The 26,250-nt window shown below is 34.8% G+C and overlaps 1 protein-coding gene across 18 annotated transcripts in view; it reads right to left on the bottom strand.

The window, feature by feature from the left end:
* LOC101889073 (polypyrimidine tract-binding protein 2-like) overlaps nt 1-26,250 on the bottom strand; it is a 420,192-nt gene that overhangs the window by 49,339 nt on the left and 344,603 nt on the right. For all 18 annotated transcript variants that reach the window (XM_059119292.1, XM_059119290.1, XM_059119297.1 and 15 more), the window contains one exon: nt 24,397-24,662. In XM_059119292.1, the coding sequence (XP_058975275.1) occupies nt 24,397-24,662 (266 nt within the window). The remainder of the gene's footprint in view (nt 1-24,396; nt 24,663-26,250) is intronic.

The raw sequence follows: 26,250 nt of genomic DNA, 5'->3' as shown, positions 1-26,250 counted from the left end.
CATAGTCCATGGAAGTGAATAAACAAACGCTGGTTTGGAAATGATTTTCCAAATGAAAATACACTTTGGGGGATTCAAAACCTGGTAAAGGCAAGCGTTGGGAAAATGAAAAAAAAGAAATACAATTGTTGACTTTAAAGTCCTTTTTATACCCTCCACCATACTATGGAGGGTATATTAATTTTGTCATTCCGTTTGTAACTCCTCGAAATACTCATGTCAGACCCAACAAAGTATATATATTCTTGATCAGGGTCAACTTCTAAGCCGATCTTTCGAACAAATTGCTATAGAAGGCTAAATTTTTGCAGACGTGTATATTTTGCCAGTAGACAGGTTAAGTTCGTAAATGGGCCATGAAGGTCCAAGTTATCATATAGCCCCCATATAACGATACCTCCCGATATTCGGTATTTTGATGAATTTAGCGACATTATTTAACGGAATTGTTTGAAATTTGACATTTGAAGTTCGTAGTGGATACTACCGCCTAAGACAGAAAATTATATCTGCAGGTCCACGACTTCGTATAGCCCCCATATAACGGTACCCCCGATATTCGGTATTTTGATGATTTTAGCGACATTATTCACGGGAATCGTTTCAAATTTGGTATTTGAAGTTCGTAATGGATGCTACATCCTAAGTCAAAAAATGAGCCATGTAGGTCCACGTCTTCATATAGCCCCCATATAACGGTACCCCCCAATATTCGGTATTTTGATGATTTTAGCGACTTTATTTAACGGAATCATTCCAAATTTCCTATTTGAAGTTTGTAATAGATACTGCAGCAGAAAACAGAAAATGGGCCATGTAGGTCCACGTCTTCGTATAGCCCCCATATACCGTAACCCCCGATATTCGGTATTTTGGCGATTTTAGCGACATTATTTACCGGAATCGTTTTAAATTTGGTATTTGAAGTTCGTAATGGATACCTCAGCCCATGCCAGAAAATTGTCTGTGCAGGTCCACGTCTTCGTATAGCCCCCATATAAAGGTACCCCCTATATTCGGTATTTTGATGATTTTAGCTACATTATAAACAGATTTTTCTTCAAGTTTCGCATTTAAATATTACGACAAAAGTTGCCTATGCAGGTCCACGTCGTCGTATAGATATTCGGTGTTTTTAATATTTTAACAGGATTTTTAACGGATTTTATAATTTTTTTTTTTTTGAAATTGCCAATTTGGACCAAATGGTGGAGGGTATTAAAAGTTCGGCCCGGCCGAACTTACAGCTTTTTTACTTGTATATACTCAGTGCCATGGCTCCATTGTCATCATCATCATCATCGCATCGTCTTCGTTGTCGTCTCCATTGTCAAAATCATCAAAAAAGCCGAAAAAATGTTTTCTTTTTTTTTGAAGAAGAAAAACTATGACAACAATAAAAGCTTTTAAGCGGAAGTTTGTGTGCCAAATGTACAAAGTTTTGCCTTAACTTTCAACTTGTTCATTCATAGGAGGGTGGTAATTTTTTTTTTAACCCAAAAGATTTCGTGAAAAATCCTTCTTAAAAAAATTATGGAAAAAAACACGAAATGTAAGGATAAAACAGATAATCCCAGAACATTAAAAAATGACGGACAAAAAAAAGAAACCCCAAAACAACGGCATAAATGAACGAATGAAATTTGTGGAAAAACGTTGTGTTCCATACTTCACTTCAAAACTCTGTTGTGGATGATGATGATGTTGGGAGACCAAACGCCAGGGTGGAAGAATAAAACTGTAGTTTGTATGTATAAAAATAAGTGGGAAAAATAAGAACAACAACGAAAAAACCTTAGTTATTTATGCAAAGAGCATTAAATAAACCGCAAGCAGTAGCGGCAAAACTTAATACACACTTAAGTTTGGCAAGACCATGGAGAAAGGGCAGCAGTCCATGTGGTGGGGTTTGGGTGCGATTGTGTGTGACTGTGTCTGTTTGAGGTGCAGCATAACAATAATGCCACTACTCAGTTTCTTTGAAGAGTACTTCTGCCATTATCCCATCAACAGATATGAAATAAAGCCACAGCAGCAGCAACAATACCGGGTGAAACAAACGAAGAAGAAGCAACAAGGACATGTTGCTGCAATACTTTTTAACTCGGCCAACCAACAACACCGCCATCAACAAATTGATGGAATTGTTACCCCCATCAACAACAAACAAACACAACAATATATATTTTTCCTTTACTTTGCCAAAACAATATCAACAAAGGACAAGCAAAGAAGCCAGCCAGCCAGCCAGCCAGCCAGCCAGCCGGCCTGACTGGCAATCTGAATTGGAGGTAACAAATGCCCAACCCACCCCTTCTTCGGAAAACAAAAACAATGACAAGTGGATGCTTTTATTTAAAGTTTCATAAATGTGATTGTTTTATGCTTTTGTTTATCATGAACCAGAAGGAAGCGTGTCGACCAAGTGACAGGAATAATAGTAAAAGAAAACTACAAGAACAACAACAGCAGCATGAAACAAGGCAACAAGTTGTGAGATGATAATAATAAAATAGAAACAAATGGCGAAAGAAAAAAGTTTTTTTTTTTTGTGAAACTAAAACAAAATATTTATTTTAATAAATAAAACAATAAATTTGCTTGGGAATAGTGTCAGATTGTGATGAAGGTCTGAAATATGGAACAAGTCGCCATTAAAGAAAAGGGTTTTGAAAATTAACTTTTCAATTTTTCTTTGGTTAATAAATCGATAAAATTTTGATCTATGGTAGAGGGAGGTTTATATGTAACATAAAAGGAAAATAGGTTTTAAGGGGTTAAATGCAATGATATTTAAGTACTAATATTCAGGTTTTTATCGCAAAAATGGTGTTAGCGAAATTCTCCCACAAAGCAAAAAAAAAAAAAATAAAAAGATCCAGATGAAATTTTGCACAAATCCCTTTTTGTGGCCTAAGGACGAAGCCTATTGAAATTAGCGATAATCGGTCAAAATTTAGATATAGCTCTCATATATATCTTTGTCCGATTTGTCTTTTACGGTGCACCAAATATTTAATATTAGTCGAAATATTTGGTTGACACGCGCAACCAAATTGAGCCTCGTATGTATTTATTATATGTCAATACATAGCTCCCAGATATATTGTTCGACCGATTTTGGTTGTTGTCACCCACCGCCGCAATATAAACCCCATGACGATGATATTTGCTACTAGATATCACATACAGCTCTGAAATACCTCTACCAAATATTGTCAAGATCGGTTCAGACTTGTATATACAGGGTTGCCCATATTCCAAGCAGATTTTTACCATGAACCAATTCACGCCACGCGAGCGCTCTGAAATAGTTGAAATCTACATTCAACGGAAGAAGTCAATTGTGAAAACTAAACGTGCTTTTAAAACATTAAAAAATGTGAGAAGTGCGCCTTCTAAGAAAACCATTAAGCGTTTATACGAAAAATTTTCGACTGGTAAGGCTCTTTCTAATCCGAAGAGTCGATCAAGGCGATGGGCCGAGAATAGAACAGGACTCAGCACCATCGCACTCAGCACGCGCCACCCAAGAATGGTTACATAATGAGGTTCCTCGCTTCATTTCCAGCGCACAATGTCCACCTAAATCTCCGGATACCATCCGTTGGACGATTGTGTCTGGAGTATTTTAGAAAGCAAGGTTGGCACTAATCACCTCAAGCAAGTGCTTCCCCGGGAATGGGCCAAAATACCGTACAGCAACATTCGGGCAGCGTGTGACCATTTCATTGGCCGTTTGACGGTCACAATTCGTGCCAAAGGCGAACAATTTGAAAAATTCTAAAATTTAATGCTTTTTCCGACATTTTTTACTGTCATTCCATAAAATTAAAAAAAAAAAAAAATTGTATAAATTATGACGTTTGAATTTTTTGGAGTTTTTTATCTCACCATGTATTGTTCACCCGATTTGTTATATTTGTCCCCCACAGCCGCAATATGCGCTATATGACAATGATATTTGCTACCAGATATCAAATACAGCTCTGAAATACTTCAACCAAATATTGTCAAGATCGGTTCAGATTTGGATGTAGCTCCCATATATACACACACACACACACTTTTTTATTGTTTTTATGACAATGTTCCATACTCCCATAAAAACCCACACTTACACATCATTAAGTTCTAATTTACCCATAAATAATAAACTTTTTTTATCATAAAATTTACAAAATATAAGTTAAGGTATTTTGCCACACCCCCCATAGAATGTCCTTCAATCTATGGCCTGCAATCAATAAATTACCCACACTTTTGGAAACCTATTTTCCCCTTTACCCTGCTCTTAAGAAGTGCGCAAATTCCCAGGCATACAATTTCGTGTCCTTTTACATTTTTCGTAATTTCCCTTAACTATTAAATAAATTATATGATTTGAGATTTTTGCTAACCTAAACTAAATGAAACTAGGTTAAAATACAATGTATATTCTATATGCCGACTAACATACATATTGATATTTCCTAAACATGATTATCTATTATTGGTTATTTATTTACTACCACAAAAGGCAGCATCAGATTCCCACACACGCACACCGTGCACACACACATGCTCGTCATGGACAAACAAATAGAATATTAGCATAATACATTGTTGCTCTGGCTCTGGCTGTGGCCATGGATTTTGGTTTTGAGTCTCGGAATGATAAAGATGCCGTGTGGTCGTTTGCTATGTGATACATAGACATACACACAGCAATGCCACTTGAATTCCTAGACATACCACACGCACACATACACACATATGATAAAAATGTAATTGAAATCCATTTGCTCACGTCATCCAGAAATCTCGTGATATTTGTTGAAGCGTGCGTGCCTGCGTGAGGGGATCAACAATATCATCATCGTCGTCGTCGTGATGGCAGGGGGCGACGAAAACACCAACAAAAGTAACAACACGTAGCTGTAAGTGTAACCAACAAAACCTCTGAGGTTCACACACACACCCACACTCTCACATCGAGGCAGAAACCAAATCTCATAGAAATAAAAAAAATCTATGCTAGAGAAATAGGGTACCTTCTTCACATGTGAAACAACAAGAACAACAACAATGTATCGAAAGTCAAAAAGAAAAAGGAATTGTATATAAATAAATATTTGTACACACACTTACAATAATATTAGCGTTTATTATTATTTGCCCGAAAGAGGAATAGCATAAGCAAAAGAAAAGGAAACTTCACACACACACACACATAGAAGTAAAAACACAATTGTTGTTGAATAAACAAAACGTACATATAAATAGAGAAGAGCGGTGCGCAACAATTGTTCCCAACAAAGAACGCCAACATACACACACATACATACTCCGACAGCAACAACAACAATCCACGTCGAATGAATGACATTATACAGCCAATCTAACAAACAAAGACTATTTGAAATGAAAGTATAAAAGTCACAATGAATATATTGCCACTTGTGGTGCCAATAGAAAAGGTAAGCAGAGAGAGAGAGAGAAAAAAAAACGATGTAGGAGAAAAAAAGTGAAACGAAATCACCCTGCATCCTAGGGGAGGAAGTGGTGTAATAAGTAAAGTAAAATAAATTGAATGATTTATTCATATTTGGAGTTTGATTTTTATTCAGGCAGGTTTTTTTCTACATAATGTAGAAGATCGAAGGACCAAATGGGAATCGTAATCGGGCAAAAATAAACGGAATAGTTTTTGCAAATATGATTGGATTTTAATGAGTTGTGGCTTACATGGTACAATAAGGAGGTAGAACAGCTTCGTAAATCTACAGAAATGCAGCCCTGAGGCTATGTCCGCCTTCTGTAAGACTCATTACAAAATTATATACAACAAGTTTTTTACATATTTTTCACATTTTTCCTCATTTTTAAAATGAGTTAAATAGCGCGAAAAATGAATTTCGCTGGATTTTCTCTTTCAATTTTGTGGCTAAACTGATTAATAGCTTTAATGCGCGAGCCGCAATATACGTGTCTTCCAGTCATTGGTTTTAAAAATATTTTGTTTTCTGTTTTTAAAACAATAAATACATACACAAAATTGTCAGAAGTCGGGCACACATAGAAAAAAATTGTAATCAGCTGGTAGCCCTACCTTACCTTTTTATTGTACCATGGTGGCTTATGAGCCAAGACAATTTTACCATCTGTATTACTTATTAAGTTATTATATTTCCATTTCCCGACAATTTTAAATGATTCTATGACGATTCGAAAATTTGATGTACAATTTGATGAGTTATTGAACACAGATAGTCCAAGATATTCAGATATATCAAAGTTGCCTAAAACAAGGACCCATGTTTGGAGACGCTTCGTAGAAACAAGTTGTAGATCTTAAGAGTCCCCCCCCCCTATATTAAAGAGGGACAAAAATGGTAAAAAACAGTTTTTATCCTTTTTTGACTGATGATTTTTGATCTACTTAATATTTTAAAACATCTTAAACAGTTTGTAGTGTTCGAAAATCCGTCAAACAAGTGCTAAAATTTTTTAAGTTTGTTTTGCGAAAAAATGGAACTGATATTATTTAGCTCGAGAGGCACTTTTAATGGCCAATTGCGAGATAGAGGATTTTTTTCAAAATTTCGTCCAAACTTTCGTCGAAGTTTGAAGATTTGTGTATTATATTTGTATTTACATAAACGTTTGTTCTTTCAAAATAGAGCTATGAAAACAACAATACAAAATTGTGGAGACATTGGTTAAAAATGTGATTTTAGATTTTTTAAGAAAAGTTGTAAGTCCTTTAAGCCGCAAAATGTAAAATGAGGATTTATATTTCTAAATTTACATTAAGAACTAAAATTTCCCAATTATTTACAAAATGAAAAGTTAGAAAGTATCAGTTGGTTTTGCAGAAAGTTGTCTTATCCTCAATCAATGTTCGCAAAATTAAAAGAAAAACGAACATTTATATCCAATTTAATGGGAAATCATAAATTCCATATTCATCTCAGGTATCGGTTTGAGAGAAATATTTGGATATTGAAAGTTGTAAAGAATCGCTGACTTGCTTTGCAAGTTATGACAGATACAAGTATTAAAAATTGTGACTCTTTGTGGGTGAGGTACCAGAAGGGTGTCGCAGATATATATCATATTCACAACTGATCTTGTGTTAGCAAAAATGTTTGTATGTATGAAATCTGAAGCCAGTTGGATGTTTATTTCGTCTTCTTTGAGCATTTTTTTAATATTGAACCCTATGTGGGGAGGTACCACCAAAAATGGTCCAATCTGTACCATATTTTTTATAGATCTTGAGTTGATAGAAATAATGCGAGTACCAAGACTGAATGGAATCGAAGGCTAATTTCGTGTTTTATAAGCTTCATAAGTATTCAAGACTTTGACCCTTTGTGGGGGAAGTGCCAGAAGGAATAGACCAATATATCCCATCTTCACATCAGATATTGTCTTAGTAGAAATAATGGGATGTGGGAAATTTAAAGAGAACCTGATACATGTTTCGGATTTTAAAATTGTTTTGGTTATTCAAAACATTTACCTTTGCGGGGGGAGGTACCAGAAGAAATGGTCCCATCTCTACCATCTTCATAACATATATTGTGTTGATTGAATTATTGAGATGTACCAAGTCTGAATGGAATCGGATGTTAATTTCGTGTTTTATTAGCGTCATGGATATTCAAAATTTGGACCCTTTGTGGGGGAGGTACCAGAAGGAGTGGACCGATAAATTTCATCTTCACAACTGACCTTGGGTTAACAAAAACATAAAGATGTGTGTAATTTGATTATAAGAGTGAAAATTATTCAAAAATTTCACCTTTTGCGGGTGAGGTACTTGATGGAGTGAACCGATATTGTCCATTTTCGCACCTGGCCAGCACTGATGCAAATATCAAGATTTGCAAAGTAGGAGCAAAATCGGACTATCCTTTCTCTTTCTTTGCGGTAAATTTAATTAACACGTTGTTTTTTTTTTTTTTTTTTTAAACAACAATAATGGGATTAAGCCTGACCATTTTGCAACAACAAAATACTATGGTATCCCGAACAAACAAGCCAACACTGTTCTATTTTATTTTTTTTTTATTGGAAAATTTCGATCTTTTTTGGAGTATGTACCAGAAGGAGTGGACCGATATTGCCCATCTCCGGACTCGATCTAAGTTTGATGGTACGTTCTACCAAGTTTGGACTAAATCGGATACTCCCTTCGAAAGTTATAGTGTGCACCAGCCAGACAGACGGACGGACGGGCGGACATCGCTAGATCGACTGCAAATGTCCTGAAACGGATTTGGTCGAAAGGGACCTTGGGTCTAAAACAGTTATTTCGATGAGGCACGTTTTGGCCGTATCAAATGATATACACTTTTTATGGCTGGGAGCATAAAAAGGACAATTGTTAAAAGGCTTCGTAAAAATGTTTTAAGGTCGAAAACAAATATTTGGAGGTTTTGTAAATAGATTGACAATATAATCATGACCCCATCTTCTGGTGGATAAAATATATATAATTGACGTAAACTTCATATCATATATATTGGGGAACGATTTCAGACAGATGTGCGGATTTATTATCCATTGATGGTTTTTTTAAGACAAATTGTTAAGTATATTGTATCTCTAGAATATGCATTTGTATTTTCTGTTGGGAAAGACAGAAGAGAAGATATCTCTCTATTTTATTTCTCTATCTATTTTTGGCATTACATTTTCCCGAAAGACGTGCAGAGAGTGCGGGCCCAAATACTTGGTTTGGAACGTTACTCTCAACGGGCGAGCATTCAAAAAACACGCACCCTGTTGGCAATTGGAAGCTGGAGAGCAGATGAAAGGCTCATATTACCTTTTTTGTAATTTTATTAAAGTCAAACGCTTCCTAAGTCCTTTCTTCGGAGACTGTGCGTAGCTTTAAATAGAAAAAAAAAGTCACTGAATTTTCCAATTTAAAACCAAAACAAACCAAGCAACCCTAGACTAATGGCTTTAAGCCATGCCACCGCCACCATTCTTTTGCAGATGTAGCTAATATATCAATGTAAATCCCATTTTATTTCATCAAACAGCAGCCCGCCCCAGCACTTTCATGTGAAATCAGCTTGTTGATTTTTCTATTTGCGATATTTGTTTTTGTTCTTGTTTTTGTTGTTGTTTTTTCATTATTATTACTTTTGCCCTAAAACCCAACATGTAATCTAAGAAATGGACAAGAATGTCTAGGCAAAACTCGCAACGAGTTGTTGCATGAAGATGGCGGTCGTAGTGGTGGTGGTGGTGGGGGGAAATTACTTGCTTTTGGCAAGACAGCTAAAATCTTTTTGTTGTTATGTGGCTTAACTGCTTTTCAGAGTTAGCTGGCATTAGATTGAAATAAAGCAGAAAATTAAATAAACACAAAATTGTGTTAAGTCAAAGGATAACATCATTAGCGTGCAGAACACACCACACACAAACACACACACACATCATACACAATGTACACAGCCAGGCGAACAAACAAACAATCTTCGAATAGAAATACTTAGACATATGTGGAATGAGGAGAGAAGGGTGGGGGATACATTCCACAGATAGCTGTGGCATACATGTGTATCTTTCATACAAACTCCAACAACCATGGCCATATATCTGGCACAGTACTATGACAACAACGAAATATTTCATGTCTAGCCTGATGTTATTAAGGACACTTTGTGTTTTTATTTTGCACCTATGTCTATATCAACAGGAGGAGGCTTGTTAGAATGCCGGTGTGTACATATGTGTGTGTTACCGTGTATTGGTCGGCTGTCTGACAATCGAATTTTGTTGTCTAACAAAAACTTATAAATCCATTTGTTGTTTGTATTTTGTAGTCCTTTAGGCCTTTTTTCTCCACAAAATGAGAAAAAAAAACGAAATCAAAAGCAACACCTGTCACTTGGCTGACGTTTGAATGCCAATCTTTCACACGAAGTAAATCTCTGTGTGTTTTTGCGTGTGTGTTAGCCAAAATACCCATGCCAGGTGGGAGGGAATGTGTCGTCGAATTGTTTTTAGATTGATTTTGGATGGCAATTTTCATCACTCATCGAAATGTGTTAATCCTTTAGTTGATTAACAAAGTTTCGATACGATTTAAATGTGCTTAGACTTGTCATTTGTATTAAATGTTATTTCACATTGACACTGTCATCGGACGTGTAAATGGGTGTGAGGGCGATTGTGTGTGTCTCTCACATTCGAATAGTAGTTTGATGATTTGAGTTAGCTTTGAGATTTAATACAATTTATTGTTGATTGAATAAGTCAATGTGTGAATGCGGTTTCGTCGAAAACAAAAAAAAAAAAAAAAAAAAAATAGAACAGAAAATAAATGTTAATAAAAAAGTTTGTTATTCAACAAATTAAAAGGATTTTCTGTTTGTCAGGTAGAAAACTATTACGGAATGTTATTTTAATTTAGCAGATTTAACTTTGTTTATAAATAAATTGTATTTAATTAAAACAAAGTTATTTATTTGATTTATACCAATTCCAAAAAAAAAAAAAAAAAAGTGGAGCTACGTATGAGCGTTGTGATAGTTATACGATATCATATACTTCTTTAAGGGACAAATGAGGAACATATAACTTAGATGCTACTATACAAGGTGAGATGAAAAACTGCAACCAACTTCAGACTGATGTCATTCCTAAGCCACTCGTCCGACAGTTGTTAAAATTATTCGAATGGCAGCTCATTATATTGTTTACGAGCGTGCAAAAGCATTTTGGTGAGAACAGAAGAAACAGCGGAAGAAATCGTTCGAAAAATAAAGAAGCGACTTGATCGAAACCCGCGTCGCAGTAGCCGACAAATTGCTCGTGAGCTGAATATATCGCAATATTCCATTCGGCAAATATTGAAAAATGAGCTCGGGGTAAAGCCATTGAAATTCCAAAAAGTGCAAGAACTTACACCACAAAAGAAAGAAAATATACTCAAAAGAGCTAGACTTGCTTCGCTTGGCAGAAAGCGGTGAATTGCCTAATTTGGTTTTCTCCGATGAGAAAACATTCGTTGTCCAGCAGTTTGTAAATAAACAAAATAATTGTGTTTACTTGCCAAAGAGGTCAGTAAACAGGGTTGGCCACCAGAAGTCAAGCGCCAGCCATGGTGATGGTGTGGGCCGCCATAACAGCCGATGGTCACTCTGCGTTCGTATTAATCGGCCGTGGAATCAAAATAAATGCCGACTGTGTATTAAAGACTTGGGCACACAAATATTTTGGCCGTAGACCTTGGACATTCCAACCGCCACCCAAGAATGGTCACAAAATGAGGTTCTTCGCTTCATTTCCAGCGCACAATGGCTACCAAAATCTCCGGATACCAATCCGTTGGACTATTTTGTCTGGAGTATTTTGGAAAGCAAGGTTGGCACTAAAAGTACCAAAATGTCGATCACCTCAACCAGGCGCTTCGTCGGGAATAGGCCAAAACTCCGCAGAGCAACATTCGTACAGCGTGTAACGGTTTCAGTGGCGGTTGAAAGGCCATAATTCGTGCCAAAGTTAACCAATTCGAACAAATCTAAACTTATTCCAAAATTTGATGCTATTTCCGATTTTTTTTTCATTCAATAAAATTAAAAAAAAAATTAAATTATGACCTTTTACTTTGTTGCAGTATTGCAAAAACCGAAAATACTTTCCAATTTTATTTTGAAACATATTTCCTTCTTAATGCGTTTTCGGTCCATTGGGTGTATACGGGCGTATAAGTAATATAATAATTATAAAAAATGTGTTGCTTATACGCTTCCCTAAAATAAGTATTTAAAAATTCAACAAAACTAACAAATTTGCAGCAAATTCCCGCAACAATCTTCTCAAGCCATAACTTGTGTATATGCTTGAAAATATATTTCCAAAAAAAAAGACAACCTACGAATCCTTTAGGAATTTCCAAACACAGTGCTGCATCAAACGGAAAACCTCAACGCGCAATCATCATCCACATCTGTTAAAATTCAAAGTGACTGATTGCAGTGAAACTTCAGTCATGCCGTCATGATGCCATTCACGGGTTGATACCTTAGCTAGCTAGCTGGATCATGTGATTATAATAAAAGAAAAATGAATACAACGAACAAAAAATCGAAATATAAGACGGTGAAGAAACAATTCAACAGATATCTGGTATTCAGAGACACACACACACACACACGCACACATGAAAGAAGACAACAATGCACACAAAAGATGAAAGGATGTGTACTGCTACTGCTGTCAACTCAAAGACGCATTTAAAGACATACACATGGACACATTGGCTGCCTGACATTTTGTGTCTGTCTGGTGTTAAGCCAAGAAAGGCATGAGAGCACACACGAGGAAGTTGCGAGCGGTGGTATTGGTGATCACGGTGTTACACTTACTTCGCCAACACAAATAAATGCTTTAAACAGACATTCACACACAGGCACTCGCAGCAGCACACCGGCTTTCTATGCGTGTGTGTGTGCGAGAGAAAAAGTCCTAATACAACAAAATAGGACAAACAACAATTGAAAACTGAAATGTAACAAGTCTTAATGTGTCAAAATAAAAATAACAAAAATAAGAAAACAAATACAAAAACACACACACACACACTAACTCGGAGAGAATGAATGGATAAATGTGTTGGATGAACACGAGCATGAGCATGTGTCAAATGAAGGAAACACACACACACAAGGACTGTTGTGCTATTCTTATGGTGTAGAAAAGCCAGCTGAAAAGGGGGAATCCAACATAGAGCAGTGTGGGGGCAGCAACAAAAGGATTTAATGCATATGCTACTTTAAGGTACGTGTACGGGACACAAAATTCGTACTGTTGAAGGGGATGGATGACAACAGTAACAGTAAGATGACTGTTATGTGTCATCCTTTTCTTATTAGGAGTAGTAGAAGTCTCGCAAGAAGAAGGCGAAGAAACAGGTCTTAGACGGGACAAGAAAATAGGGAGTATAAAAAAAAAAAACGAAAACCACAAAGTAGCGGCAGCAAAAGATATATGTTGTGGTAATTTTGATGTATTACCTGTGGTAATTTTTTAGTAAGAGATGGGGGTGTAAATTCTTTAATGGTGAAATTTGAAAGAGTAGCATGCGATTTTGTCTTATCTTTGCAATCAGTTATATACTTTTTGATTTTCTATATTCTTTCGATATATTGTGATAGTGAATAGCATTCTTTTGTGGTTTCTTAAGAAATTAATGTGTGCGATAGCCTTTGACGTATAAGTTATTTATCTTTAACGGAGATGAATGATTTGAAAATGTGATAAATATTTTTGTAATGAGTTAAAAAGCAAGTGATGAATTAGAAGTTAATTATGAAAATTGTGTAATTATCATTTCTAATAAATATAGTAGAGGTTATGCTATGGTAATTAAATGTCAAGTGAGTGTGTGTGTGGGCGTATGAGTAACATTATCAACAATAAGACATGTTACAAGTTTTAGAAAATTTAAACAAAAATTATTTCACAGATGATTTTGGAGACGTATGATAAATGTTGTTGCTCATACAACACCTGGGTATGGTTTTAATTATTTAATTCATTTAATATGAATTGTCATATTTTAAATAATTTTATTTGCATAATTCGGTATATTGTAATCTCAAGGTCCAATATTAATGTTGTTTATTGGCTAAAAAAATTAAAAATCTGCCTAGATACTCAAAATGCAAAATTTCAGTCATTTTCTGGGTTTCGGAAATTTTTGTAGACGATATCAATTTTTTTAAGCAAGTAAGTCATGTACTAAAATTCAGATTCTAATTCCTTCTTTTGACAAGATACATAATATTTTATAACAAATGGTTTATCGATCCAATAAAATGTTTTGCAGATTATTTGAAAAATTCCACAGCATCTCAGTGAAGACCTATTTTCAAGATTCTAGATCAAATCGTACACGTTTATGCTCCTAAATTTCAATTTTGAAATACTTTTTCCAATTAGTTCTCATTTTTACACTTACTGTGATGTTCAAACCAAACTGTAGAATTTTAGCTCGACTACTTCGTCTTTGGTAGTTTTGGTACATTTTTTTTGTCAAATAGTACGAATTTTCTAACCGATGTTTTTTGTTTGATAAAACCATATGCCCGATACCGTGATGCAGGCCTTTAATTATATAAATATTTAGTACTTTACAGTACAGTCTCGTATAAATTTCCAAGACCTCCACTTTTCTGGGTTGCCCAAATTATTGTATTTCAGATGTTATGAAACTTTTTTAGTAGCTTTTAATACAATGATACAAAAACTTTACCTTTTTAAAGTTTCAAACCCAAGTAATGATATACATACAATATCGTAAAATTTAAAATGGAACAGTACCGAATTTTAGCTCCAAAGATGCAGTTTATAATGACTTTAGACTGCTGTCATTTCTAAGCCACTCGACAGCTGCTAAAATTATTCCATTGACAGCTCATTATATTGTATACAAACGTACAAAAGCATTTAGGTGAGAGTTTTCCAGAAAACACTATTAAGAGTGATAGTGTGATTTCTTTATATTTCTCTGGAAAACCACAAGTGGCTATCGTTAGAGCACTCCAGGATTTAAATGTGAATAAATCTTTTGTGTCTCGTACAATCGCCCGTTACCATAATACTGGTAGCGTAGCCCGACGTCAGGGAAGTGGACGCAAGAAAACAGCAACATCAGCAGAAATGGTTCGAAAAGTAAAGAAGCGACTTGATTAAAACCCGCGACGCAGTGCCCGAAAAATGGCTCGTGAGCTGAACATATCGCAATATTCGGCAAATTTAGAAAAATGAGCTCGGGGTGAAGCCATTGAAATTCCAAAAAGGCAAGACTTACACCGCAACAGAAAAAAATAGACTCAAAAGAGCTGCTTCGCTTGGCCGAAAGTGGTAAACTGCCGAATTTGGTTTTCTCCGATGAGAAAACATTCGTTGTCCAGCAGTTCGTAAACAAACAAAAAATTATCGTGTTTATTTGCCAAAGAGGTCAGCTCAAAATGTGCACCTTCGGTTGGCCACCACAACTCAAGTGCCGGCCAGGGTGATGGTTTGGGCCGTCATAACAAGCGATGGTGGCTCTCCGCTCGTATTAATCGCCCGTGGCATCAAAATAAATGACGAATATTATCGCGAAAATATTCTGGAGGGTGTATTAAAGCCTTGGGCACGCAAACATTTCGGCCGCAGACCTTGGACATTCCAACAGGACTCAGCACGCGCCACCCAAGAATGGTTACAAATTAAGGTTCCTCCCTTCATTTCCAGCGCACAATGGCCACTAAAATCTCCGGATACCAATACGTTTGACAATTGTGTCTGGAGTATTTTGTAAAGCATGGTTGGCACTAAAAAATACCAAAGTTTCGATCACCTCATGCAAGTGCTTCGCCGGGAATGGACCAAAATACCGTAGAGCAACATTCGGGCAGCGTGTGATGGTTTCATTTGCCGTTTGAAGGCCATAATTCGTGGCAAAGGTGACCAATTCGAACAAATCTAAACTTATTTTAAAAATTGATGCTATTTCCGACATTTGTTGCTTTCATTCAATAAAGGTAAAAAAATATTTCAAAATTATGGCGTTTGACTTTGATGCAGTTTTTTTTTATCTCATCCATTACATTTATTTAATGTAATTGATCTATAGTATGTTTAAGTATTCATAAAATCCAAAAAAACTCGTTCTGGTGACACATGTTGATAATATTTATCATACGCCACCTTAAAGTAAATGGGAAAATGTATATCTACGTTTATTTAATTTTTTTTATTCAACCAACTTCGAAAAAAAAATCCTTTAACTCAAATACAGAATGAAAATCATACCAATACCAGTTTTTGACGTATCTATGTCTAAACACAGGAATGCAAATTTTTAAAATGCTGCCAAAATTTCATAAGACAAATATTTTGTACCGAATTCGGAAGAAAGTTATTTACAATCGATTTATACAACATATTAAATCTATAGTGTATATGCAGACTAAAATTCTTTAAACTGGTACTGCTGGTGTATTATGACGATATTTATCATACGCCACCTTTACCCACATTTAATTAAATGTGAAAAAATTAAGTCTACATTTATTTTAATTCATTTAAAATTAAGCACTACATTGTAGCCTATAATAGCTGCTATTATCATAGCCCATTTCTAGACTACATCAGGCTTTTCCACATAACATGTGGATATTATGCCTCCCATCGATTTCAATCATCAATAAGCCTTATTAATATTGGTACTTGATTTTTTAACTAATAAAATAGATTATTTCAAAACCCTCCGCAACTTGGTGATGATGCACTAATAAAATCAATTCGATAAAATTCTAAGCCTATAAAATGTAAGTATTATGAAATTGGTAATGGGTTAATAGGTTTTAGGTCGTATAATATGCGTATATACAGACACACACACAGAGACAAATACATGAACAGCATACAAAACCATGTTTAGAGGATAAGTAGTACAATTTTATGTAAACGAACTAACTAACTAAATGGTTTGGTGGTGAATAACAACGTTGATAATGATGCCTACCTACCTACCTAAATACATACAAACAAACCTACCAACCTACTTAACTAATTTCTGTAATCATTCTAATTGGCAGTTATGCAAGTTAATGCCAAAATTTCGAGTTCTTAAGCAGGGCACAGCTCACAAATTACAGAAAATTGTGGTTATGACAAGATTTCATTGGCTGCTTAAGATTTCATTATACAAGTCAATGTTTTGCCAAGAAGTTGAGATGGGTGGGGGGTAAATAGTTGAATATGATTTGAATTCATTAACAAAACAAGAGAGGGGGATGCTAGCTAATTATGGCTTTAAGTCTGTTTTTTTTGGGTTAATACAAAGATGCCAAAGAAAATTCATGTGAAAACTTTGTAGGCCAAAATGTACCTATGCCTTGTCTCTCTGGCCGACGACTCATTTACCCTTGGCTCACAAACGGCAAGGAAACAACATATGTTGTTCTCTTGACTTTATGTCACACAAAAAATGTGTTTTTTTCTTTTATTGAAAAGGCGGAGAATGTCAGCCACAACAACAGCGACAATAATACTTAAAGAAAATATGAAACCTTGTCCTTTGAAATTTGAAAGGTACATAAATGTTTGGGGGAGGAAAGGTAAGGAAGGAAGGAAGGAAATGGCAATCATATTGTCAGTCAAACATTAATGTTATATGGCAACAACAAACAGAACGTGATGGCGATGATGCCAGGAATGTGGAAAGTGGACATATGTCATCAGGCTTATTGGTGTTACCTAGCCTAGGTGATGGTCAAAAACATACACAGATACAACAAAAACACACTCACCACCGTGCTGCCCGCCACCTTATTTAACAGCAGCAGCCTCTTATCGAGGCTAAAAATGTTATTAGATGGAAGCTAAGATGAAACGATAACAACGCAAAAATAGAACTAACTTCCTTTATGAAATCTGAGGATTTCTAGTTTCATTTTTTCATTCAGAAGTCAACATCTAGGACATACAAAAAAATGTATAAAAATAAATATCCTTGACACATCTTGCAATGTTACTTGGGGTTTTCTTCTCTTTTTTTCTTCTTTTCAAACATAAGGAAGTGTGTTCATATGTACGTGTATAGAGGGGATGAGAATTTTTCTATTGTGGTTTTGTTTGTTGATACTGCTGTGATGACGATTGTCGTCCCTTAACTAAGGATTAAACTTAGTTGTGGTTAAAGATAAGCCCTCAAAGACATTTATAGAAAAAAAAAAAATCACAAAATACCAAAAAAAAAAAAAAAAAATAAATAAAAAAAAAAAATAGTCAAGTGGGCGTCTGTGGCTTTCGTTTCGTTTAGGGGGCTAATGAAAGCCATCATTAGAACAATGTTTCAGAGAAAGGAGGGTTATTAAAAATGAAATCTTTGCATTCTTCAAAAAAAAAAAAAAAAAAAAAAAAAAAAATAAATAAAATAAAATAAAATAAAAAATAACAGATTAATAAATGTATAAAGTTATAAAATGAAATAAAAAATAAAGTAATTTAATAAAATAAAAAATAATTAAAAAAAAATATTTAAAAATAAATAATAAAAAAATAAATAAAAAATAATAATAAAATAAAAAATAAATCAATAAATAAATAAATGTATAAAGTTATAAAATGAAATAAAAAATAATGTAATTTAATAAAATAAAAAATAATTAAAAAAAAAATTTTTTTTTTTTAATAATTACTGAAAAATCTAGTAGGGCTAAAAATAGAAGACACTTGCATCGACGTTTTGAAAGTTTACACAGCAATGCAAAGAGCTCAAATTTCCCTCTCGTCCACATTTTTTTTTTTTTTTTAGTTTTCATTTACGCTTTGACCATATATTGTATTCGGCAATATTAGAAACATAAATACGAGATTTACTTTGTTAAAAATGTAAACTCTCAAGCGAGTCAGCAAGGTGATCCTTTGGTCGTAGCAAGTCAAAATGTTTCACAGAAATATTACGTCTTAAAAACTTTTTTTTTAATTTTCAGATTAAGACTCAACGGAATCCTTACGAAAATTAATTTGTTAAAAAATGTTAACTCTCGAGTCAGCAAAGGGGTCTTTTTGGTACTTTCTTCATAATGTGAGTAAGAAATCCGCTTAAACGGCAGATTAGCAAGTCAAAATGATTTTCACAAAATTATATTATAGGTCCAGAATACATCAAACGTCTAAATAGTACTTAAAGGCCAGGAAATCATAAATATTCAAAACACATTTTTGCATTAAAACCGATTTTTATACCCTCCACCATAGTTGCATGGATTTGAGCGACATTATTCACCGTAAATGTTTCAAATTTGTTATTTGAAGTTCGTAATGGATATTACAGCCTATGACAGAAAATTGTCTGTGCAGGCCCACGTCCTTGTATAGTTCTCATATAACGGTACCTCCCGATATTCGGTATCTTGATGATTTTAGCGACATTATACACCGGAATTGTTAAGAATTTGATATTTGAAGTTCGTAATGGATACTACAGCCTATGGCATAAAATTGTCTGTGTAGGTCCACGTTTTGGTATAGCCCCATTATAATGGTACCTCCTCCCTATTTTCGGTATTTTGGTGATTTGAGCGACATTATTCACCGCAAATGTTTCAAAGTTGGTATTTGAAGATCCAAATGGATACTTCAGCCTAAGACAGAAAATTTTCTGTGCAGGTCCACGTCTTTGTATAGCCCCCATATAACGGCACCTCCCGATATTCGGTATTTTGATGATTTTGTTTTTGAAATTCATAATGGATACTACAGCCTATGACAAGTTGTTTTTGCAGGTCCACGTTTTGTTAAGCTTCCATATAATGTCACATCCTTATATTTTTTGATGAATTTAGCTTAATTATTCATCGATTTTTTTTCCATTTTCGCATTTGAATATTATAATGACTTATGACAAAACTTGCTCATGCAGGTCCACGTCTTCGTTTAAACCCTAATATAACGGCTACATTCGGTATTTTTAAGATTTTAACAGAATTTTTAACGGATTTTTTTTTTTTTTTGAAAATTGCCAAATTTGTTCCACATGGCGGAGGGTATTTAAAGTTCGGCCCGACCGAAATTACAGCTTTTGTTCTTTTTTTTTGTTTGCAAAATTCTCTTTTAAAATATAATGAAGTCAGAGACAAAATTATTCTTCGCCAAATTTCACCAAAGATAACAAATTTTTATTTCCATTATATATCAATATATTCAAACATATTCCCATTTTTTTTTATATGTGTATGTATATGTATGAAAATATGTATTAGACAGAAAGTGTCAAAGTAAGAAATGCTGTACACAACATTTTACATTAATTATCTGAATAAACCATATATCTAGTTTCAATAGTTCTTAAGAAAAAATTCCAAGATAACAAATGAAAATTTGCTGCTAATTTAACACGCTTTAATTCTAGGCCTTGGTATCCTAAAAATCATAATTTTAGAAGAATATCGTCAAGGACAATATTACTCTTCATTCAATTTTAAAATTAGGTTGCCAATGAAAAGAAATTTCTATTTTAGTAATTTGTCAAAGAAATATGGCAATAATGTTGCCAACAAAAAACAAAAAGAAAAAAACTCTAAAATATTACCCATTGTTTTTTTTATAAATTTTTACGGATGTATAAAAGTAAAATAAAATTTCGTTTTAGGCAGAACGCTGCAATGGAAGAACATTTCTTGGTAAAAATTCACTATATATCTCAGAATAAACCATATGTCTAGGTTTAATAGTTTATAAGTAAATTACACTCGAAATTAGAACATTTCAAGTGAAAATTATGTGTTTACTTTTTTTTTTTTTTTTTTTTTGCTGCTAGTTTTTCATGTTTTCATTCTAAGTCAAAATCTATCTTAATACTTCATTTTTTGTGGAATGTGTCAAAGAAAGAAATATTCTACATCAAATTTCATTGTGAGTCTCTAAACAAAAGAATATCCTATATACATTCTATATCCATACAAAATACCATTTTTTTTTTAGATATTTATTCTCAGAATTTTTTATAATTTCACTGCCAAACGGTCAGTCTGGGTTGTGGAAAGCCCTAAGTGAATGTGTTGGTACTAGATTTGTACATCAAACCTAAAAAGGTTTCTTGGGTCCAACTTTGTGAAGGTCTTCAAATGTAGCCTCAAACATATACGAAGGAACCCAACAAAAAAATTGTAAGTTTATTTCTTAATAGTTTGCTTGGTTTACAAATTTATTGAGGCATATTCGCTTTTTCACTCCATTCACCTTTTTTTTTGGTTCAATAAACCTGGGGCGTATGATGAATGTAAATATAACAATTATATTTATCATACGCCATCTGATACATTTGTAAACAGCTTCTATCTCTCGAAAATAATTTCATTCTCATTTAATAACCCATAGCTCATATCGTCCTCTCTCCACCATCCACCCACAAATTGCAATTGAAGCACGACCGCAACAACAACAACAAAAAATATGTCATTAAGAAATAATCACAGAAATATAGTATCATCAAGAAAACATCACAATGACCTTTTTATCAAAGGTATTTCTCCGGTGGCAAGACGTTTTACTTACAAACTTCACAACTGCTACGGCATCCTAATCTTTAAAAGGTCGGTCAGACTAGTTCGTTCTCAAGCACATTATAAACAAAAAAAAAAAAATATGAAAGAAAAAATTGTTGAGCTTAACACGTGCTGAATTCCAAGTTACACATAACCCATAAGACCATAGGAGTCAGGGAGCCATCCAGCCAGTCAACCACTCATCCATTTGCCAACAAAGGTAATGATAACAAACCTGAAATTCTGTTTAGCTTGGATGGTTGGTTGGTTGCTTAGATGGGAGGAGACGGAAAACTTTTTAAGTATGGCATTTTCACAAAATGCAATATCATATGACATGTGCAGCAGTAACAGCAACAGCACGGCACGACAACGATGACAACAATGAATGAATGCACGAAAAAGGGGGCAGGCAAGGGTAGGGAAGCTGGGTAAACCCGCATTTCTTTTTGCCCAGAGTTTAAGTGGGTTCAAGATGAAAATTGAATTTTTCAAAATTGCTTCTCTTACTGAAGGCATTTCAATGGCTGTTGTTCTTTTTATTGTTGAGGGAGGAGGAGGGCAGGATAAAATGCACATGTTTGCAAGCAAAAGGATCATATTCGAAAACTAAACCAAATGTAAGGAAAATTTTCCGAAACGCACATAGAACAACCAAACGAATTTCTCAAGTATTATAATGGAAAAGTCTGAATGTGATATCATTTTAATTAATTGAAAGAAAAATGTATAAACCAATATGCCAGCCAGCCAGTATCTTCTTAGGAAAAGCTTTGTACCAACAAAACCAACAAGTGCTGTCATTTTAAAAGGGTTTGAAGGAGTTCAAAAACTGGAATTTTTCGTTTTTTTCAAATGAAAAAAAAAATCTTTAAAATAAATTAGAAACGTAGCAAAGGTATGACTGGAAGTTTTGGTTGTAAGTCATTACAAACTGGCATTATTTGTCTGTGATATCTTGAAATTACAAATTTTAGGAAGTCTTGGCATGCAGTTTGCAGACAGAGGCTGTTTAATGGTGCAACTGAAGACATGCGAGATAAAGTATGGTAAATTGAAAATAAATAAAAGACATCAATAAGGAATGACTGAAAAAAAAAAAGATTTTAAGTCGGAAGAAGGTGTAATGAACAGGGTGAGATGAGAAAATTGCAACCAACTTCAGACTGATGTCATTTCTAAGCCACTCGTCCGACAGCTTTTAAAATTATTCCAGTGACAGCTCATTATATTGTTTATAAGCGCACAAAAGCATTTTGGTGAAAATTTTCCTGAATAAAAGTTATTCGTGATGGAATTCAAGCGTGATAGTGTGATTTCTTTGTATTTGGCTGGAAACCACAAGTGGCTATCGTTAGAGCACTCCAGCATTTAAATGTGCATAAATTTTTTGTGTCTCATACCATCGCTCGTTATCGTGATACTAGTAGCGTAACCCGACGTAGAATATAGCAACATCAGCAGAAATGGTTCGAAAAGTAAAAAAGCGACTTGATCGAAACGCGCACAGCAGTGGCCGTAAAATAGCTCATGAGCAGAACCTATCGCAATATACCATTCGGCAAATATTGAAAAATGAGCTCGGGGCAAAGCCATTGAAATTCCAAAAAGTGCAAGAACTTACGCCGCAATAGAAAGAAAATAGACTCAAAGAGTTGCTTCGCTCGGCCGAATGTGGTGACCTGCCGAATTTAGTTTTCTCCGATGAGAAAACATTCCAGCAGTTTGCAGTTTGTAAACAAACAAAATTATCGTGTTTACTTGCCAAAGAGGTCAGCTGAAAATGTGCACATTCGGTTGACCACCAGAACTCAAGCGCCGGCCATGGTGATGGTGTGGGCCGCCATAACAGCTTTCCGCTCGTATTTATCGACCGTGCCATCGGAATAAATGCCGAATATTATAGCGAAAATATTCTGGAGGGTGTATGGCACTAAAAAACACCAAAGTGTCGATCACCTCAAGCAAGTCTTCACCGGGAATGGACAAAATACCGCAAAGCAACATTCGGGTAGCGTGTGACGATTTCATTGGCCGTTTGAAGGCCATAATTCGTGCCAAAGGTGACCAATTCGAACAAATCTTCACTTATTTCTTGCTATATTTTTGCTTCCATTCAATAAAATTACAAAAAAAAAAAAACAAGTTAAAAAGCTGTAAGTTCGGCCGGGCCGAACTTTTAATACCCTCCACCATTTGGTACAAATTTGGCAATTTCCAAAAAAAAAAAAAAAAAAAAAAAAAAAAAAAACAGAAATAAAATCCGTTAAAAATTCTGTTAAAATCTGAAAAGTATTGAATGCCTATACCGACCTTTTGTCATAAGTTATTACAATATCTAAATGCGAAACTTGAAGAAAAATCTGTTTATAATGTATCATCAAAATACCAAATATAGGGGGTACCGTTATTTGGGGGCTATACGAAAACGTGGACCTTCACAGACAATTTTCTGTAGTATCAGTTACTTCACATGCGAATTTTGAAACAATCCCGGTAAATAATGTCGCTAAAATCATCAAAGTACCGAATATCGACGGGTACGGAATATGGAGGCTATACGAAGACGTGGACCTATATGGTCCATTTTCTGTTTTATGCTGCAGTATCTATGACGAACTTTAAATACTAAATTTGGAACGATTCCGTTAAATAATGTCGCAACAATCATCAAAATACCGAATATCGGGGGGTACCGTTATATGGAGGCTATATGAAGACGTGGGCCTACATGGCCCATTTACGAACTTAACCTGCCTACTGGCAAAATATACACATGTGCAAAATATTAGCCTTCTATCTCAATTTGTTCGAAAGATAGCGTGATTACAACAGACGGACACACAGACAGACCGACATGGCTAAATCGTCTTAGAATTTTACGCTGATCAAGAATATATATACTTTGTTGGGTCTGACATGAGTATTTCGAGGAGTTACAAACAGAATGACAAAATTAATATACCCTCCATAGTATGGTGGAGGGTATAAAAATGTAGAAATTGTGGCGTTTGACTGACCCTGTATATTGTATGTAATGTGATTTGGATTATTTTTGACTCTAAAATAACATTTCATCCATAATATTCTCGAAATTTTCTAAAAAAGAATTCAACTCTTTAAAATCTGTTATAAAATATCTGGGAGTAAGCCATGAGGAAATGCACGCAATCCCTTAAAATTTCTATTGGAGTTACCAAAAATATAATACCTCAGTAATTTTAGTAGACTTATTACTCAACTCCCTTTGCGAATTCATATGTGTGTTGAAGACCATTTGGAATCATTGCCCCTCCTAATATAAATATTATATGTAATTTAAATAAAAATATTTTCCACTTACCGTTGGATTCTGATCCGTTTTCAATTCACGATGATTTGAAAACTGTACATAGACCATGCGTCCGCGCATTTGTGGTGGATTGACATTATAGCACGATACCATTGAGGTGGCCGACACCTCATCGGCCATTTCTAAGAAAGCTTGATTTTTACCCTTTAGCACCAACACATTTGTAACACGACCAAATGGTACACCCAAGGCAATGACATCGGCATCACTCGATTCGTTGGGAATGTTGCGCAAATGTATGACTTTTGAGGGTTTACCTGCAAGGAAAAAAAAGAAAGAAAACATAACAACATTAATAATGGAAACAAAATTAAAGTTCGAGGGGAAGGGGATGGGGGAGTGAAAATAGTTTATAAACAATAAGAGATTTGCTCATTAACTTGGCTGATTTATAATTTAGTGGTTATTACCACCCTACAAGCTAAAAGTTCCCTTCACGTAATTTGCTGGCGACAAGCAACACTTTAACACCTTGCTGGAGGGGAACTATTTTATCTTCGCATCCTCAGCACCCCAACCAAAAATAAGGCAAACAACAATCTCAATAAATAAATAAATTTTTCATTTTAAGCTTTAGATGGTAAAACTAAAGTCCAAAACTGCATCAAAATTGTTCATAGGGAACAGTAGCAGAAAAAACTACCCCAGCTTAGTTACAGACATGCACACCTAGCTCGCTGGGTGGAAACAGCATATTCTCAAAGTTTAGTGAACCATGGTGCCACACAACAACATCCCTACTATGAAACTTTTAAATCCCATTTGTTTTTATAAAACCAAGGGGATTTCTCTCGACTCTGTTCTTTGTCTGGTAGTTTCATTTTACCAGAGAAGTTTGGTTGAAGGCCAATTGTAAGTTGCACACACACACACACACACACACACACACACACACACACAGGTAGGAGGACGAGGAATGCACTATTACATTGTGTTGCCCAAAAACAAGGTGGGAAAAATACAGAAAACATGCAAACAAACAAATTGTAACAAACAACCATTTACAACACTACCACCACCACCACCACTATCGCCACCAATTCAACTTTGGCCGTAAACGGATCTATACCCTTGTTCATAGTTACTAAACTTGGTCTACTACGGTTGGACTACTGGCAGATGGAAGGACATCAAGACTGGCATAAATTAAGTAAAACAAGATTTGGCCTTAATGTTGTACACTGGAAAAAAAAAATATTAAAAACTGGAAGGATGTTGTCGCAGTCTTTAAATATACTTTAAATATTTAAAATCATTTAAAAAAAAATGGAATGTTTTTTCATGTTATAACATAATTCGTTAATTCGTTCTACCTCAAGGTATGCAACAGTTTTAATAGTTCATTTTCTTAACAACACTGTGCGACAAAATTCAATTGTCCAATAAGAGTAAAAGTAACCTAAATAGAGGGAGCAAAAAATTCCGTCCTCTTCTACATATTTAGCCTTCAGACGAGTCGGCAAAGGGGGTCTTTTTTCGAAAAATACGTCTCAAAACTCCCTTTAAACGGGAACTTGGCAAGCCAAATATCCAAAAAAAAAAAAAAAGAATTGTCATAAAATGCTACTACAGTTTCCAGATCTTACCTAAACATCAGGAATTCGTATAAAACAGCAACAAAGTCAAACGCCAAAATTTTTAATTTTTTTTTTAATTTTATCGAATGAAAGCAAAAAATGTCGGAAATAGCATCAAATTTTAGAATAAATTTAGATTTGTTCGAATTGGTCACCTTGGCACGAATTATGGCCTTCAAACGATCAATGAAACCGTCACACGCTGCCCGAATGTCGCTCTGCGTTATTTTGGCTCATTCCCGTTACTTGAGTTGATCGACACTTTGGT

The sequence above is a fragment of the Musca domestica genome, unplaced genomic scaffold (assembly GCF_030504385.1).
Source record: "Musca domestica strain aabys unplaced genomic scaffold, Musca_domestica.polishedcontigs.V.1.1 1, whole genome shotgun sequence".
NCBI lineage: Eukaryota > Metazoa > Arthropoda > Insecta > Diptera > Muscidae > Musca > Musca domestica.
The sequence above is the reverse complement of the archived record's forward strand: the minus strand, read 5'-3'. Positions and strand labels throughout refer to the sequence as shown.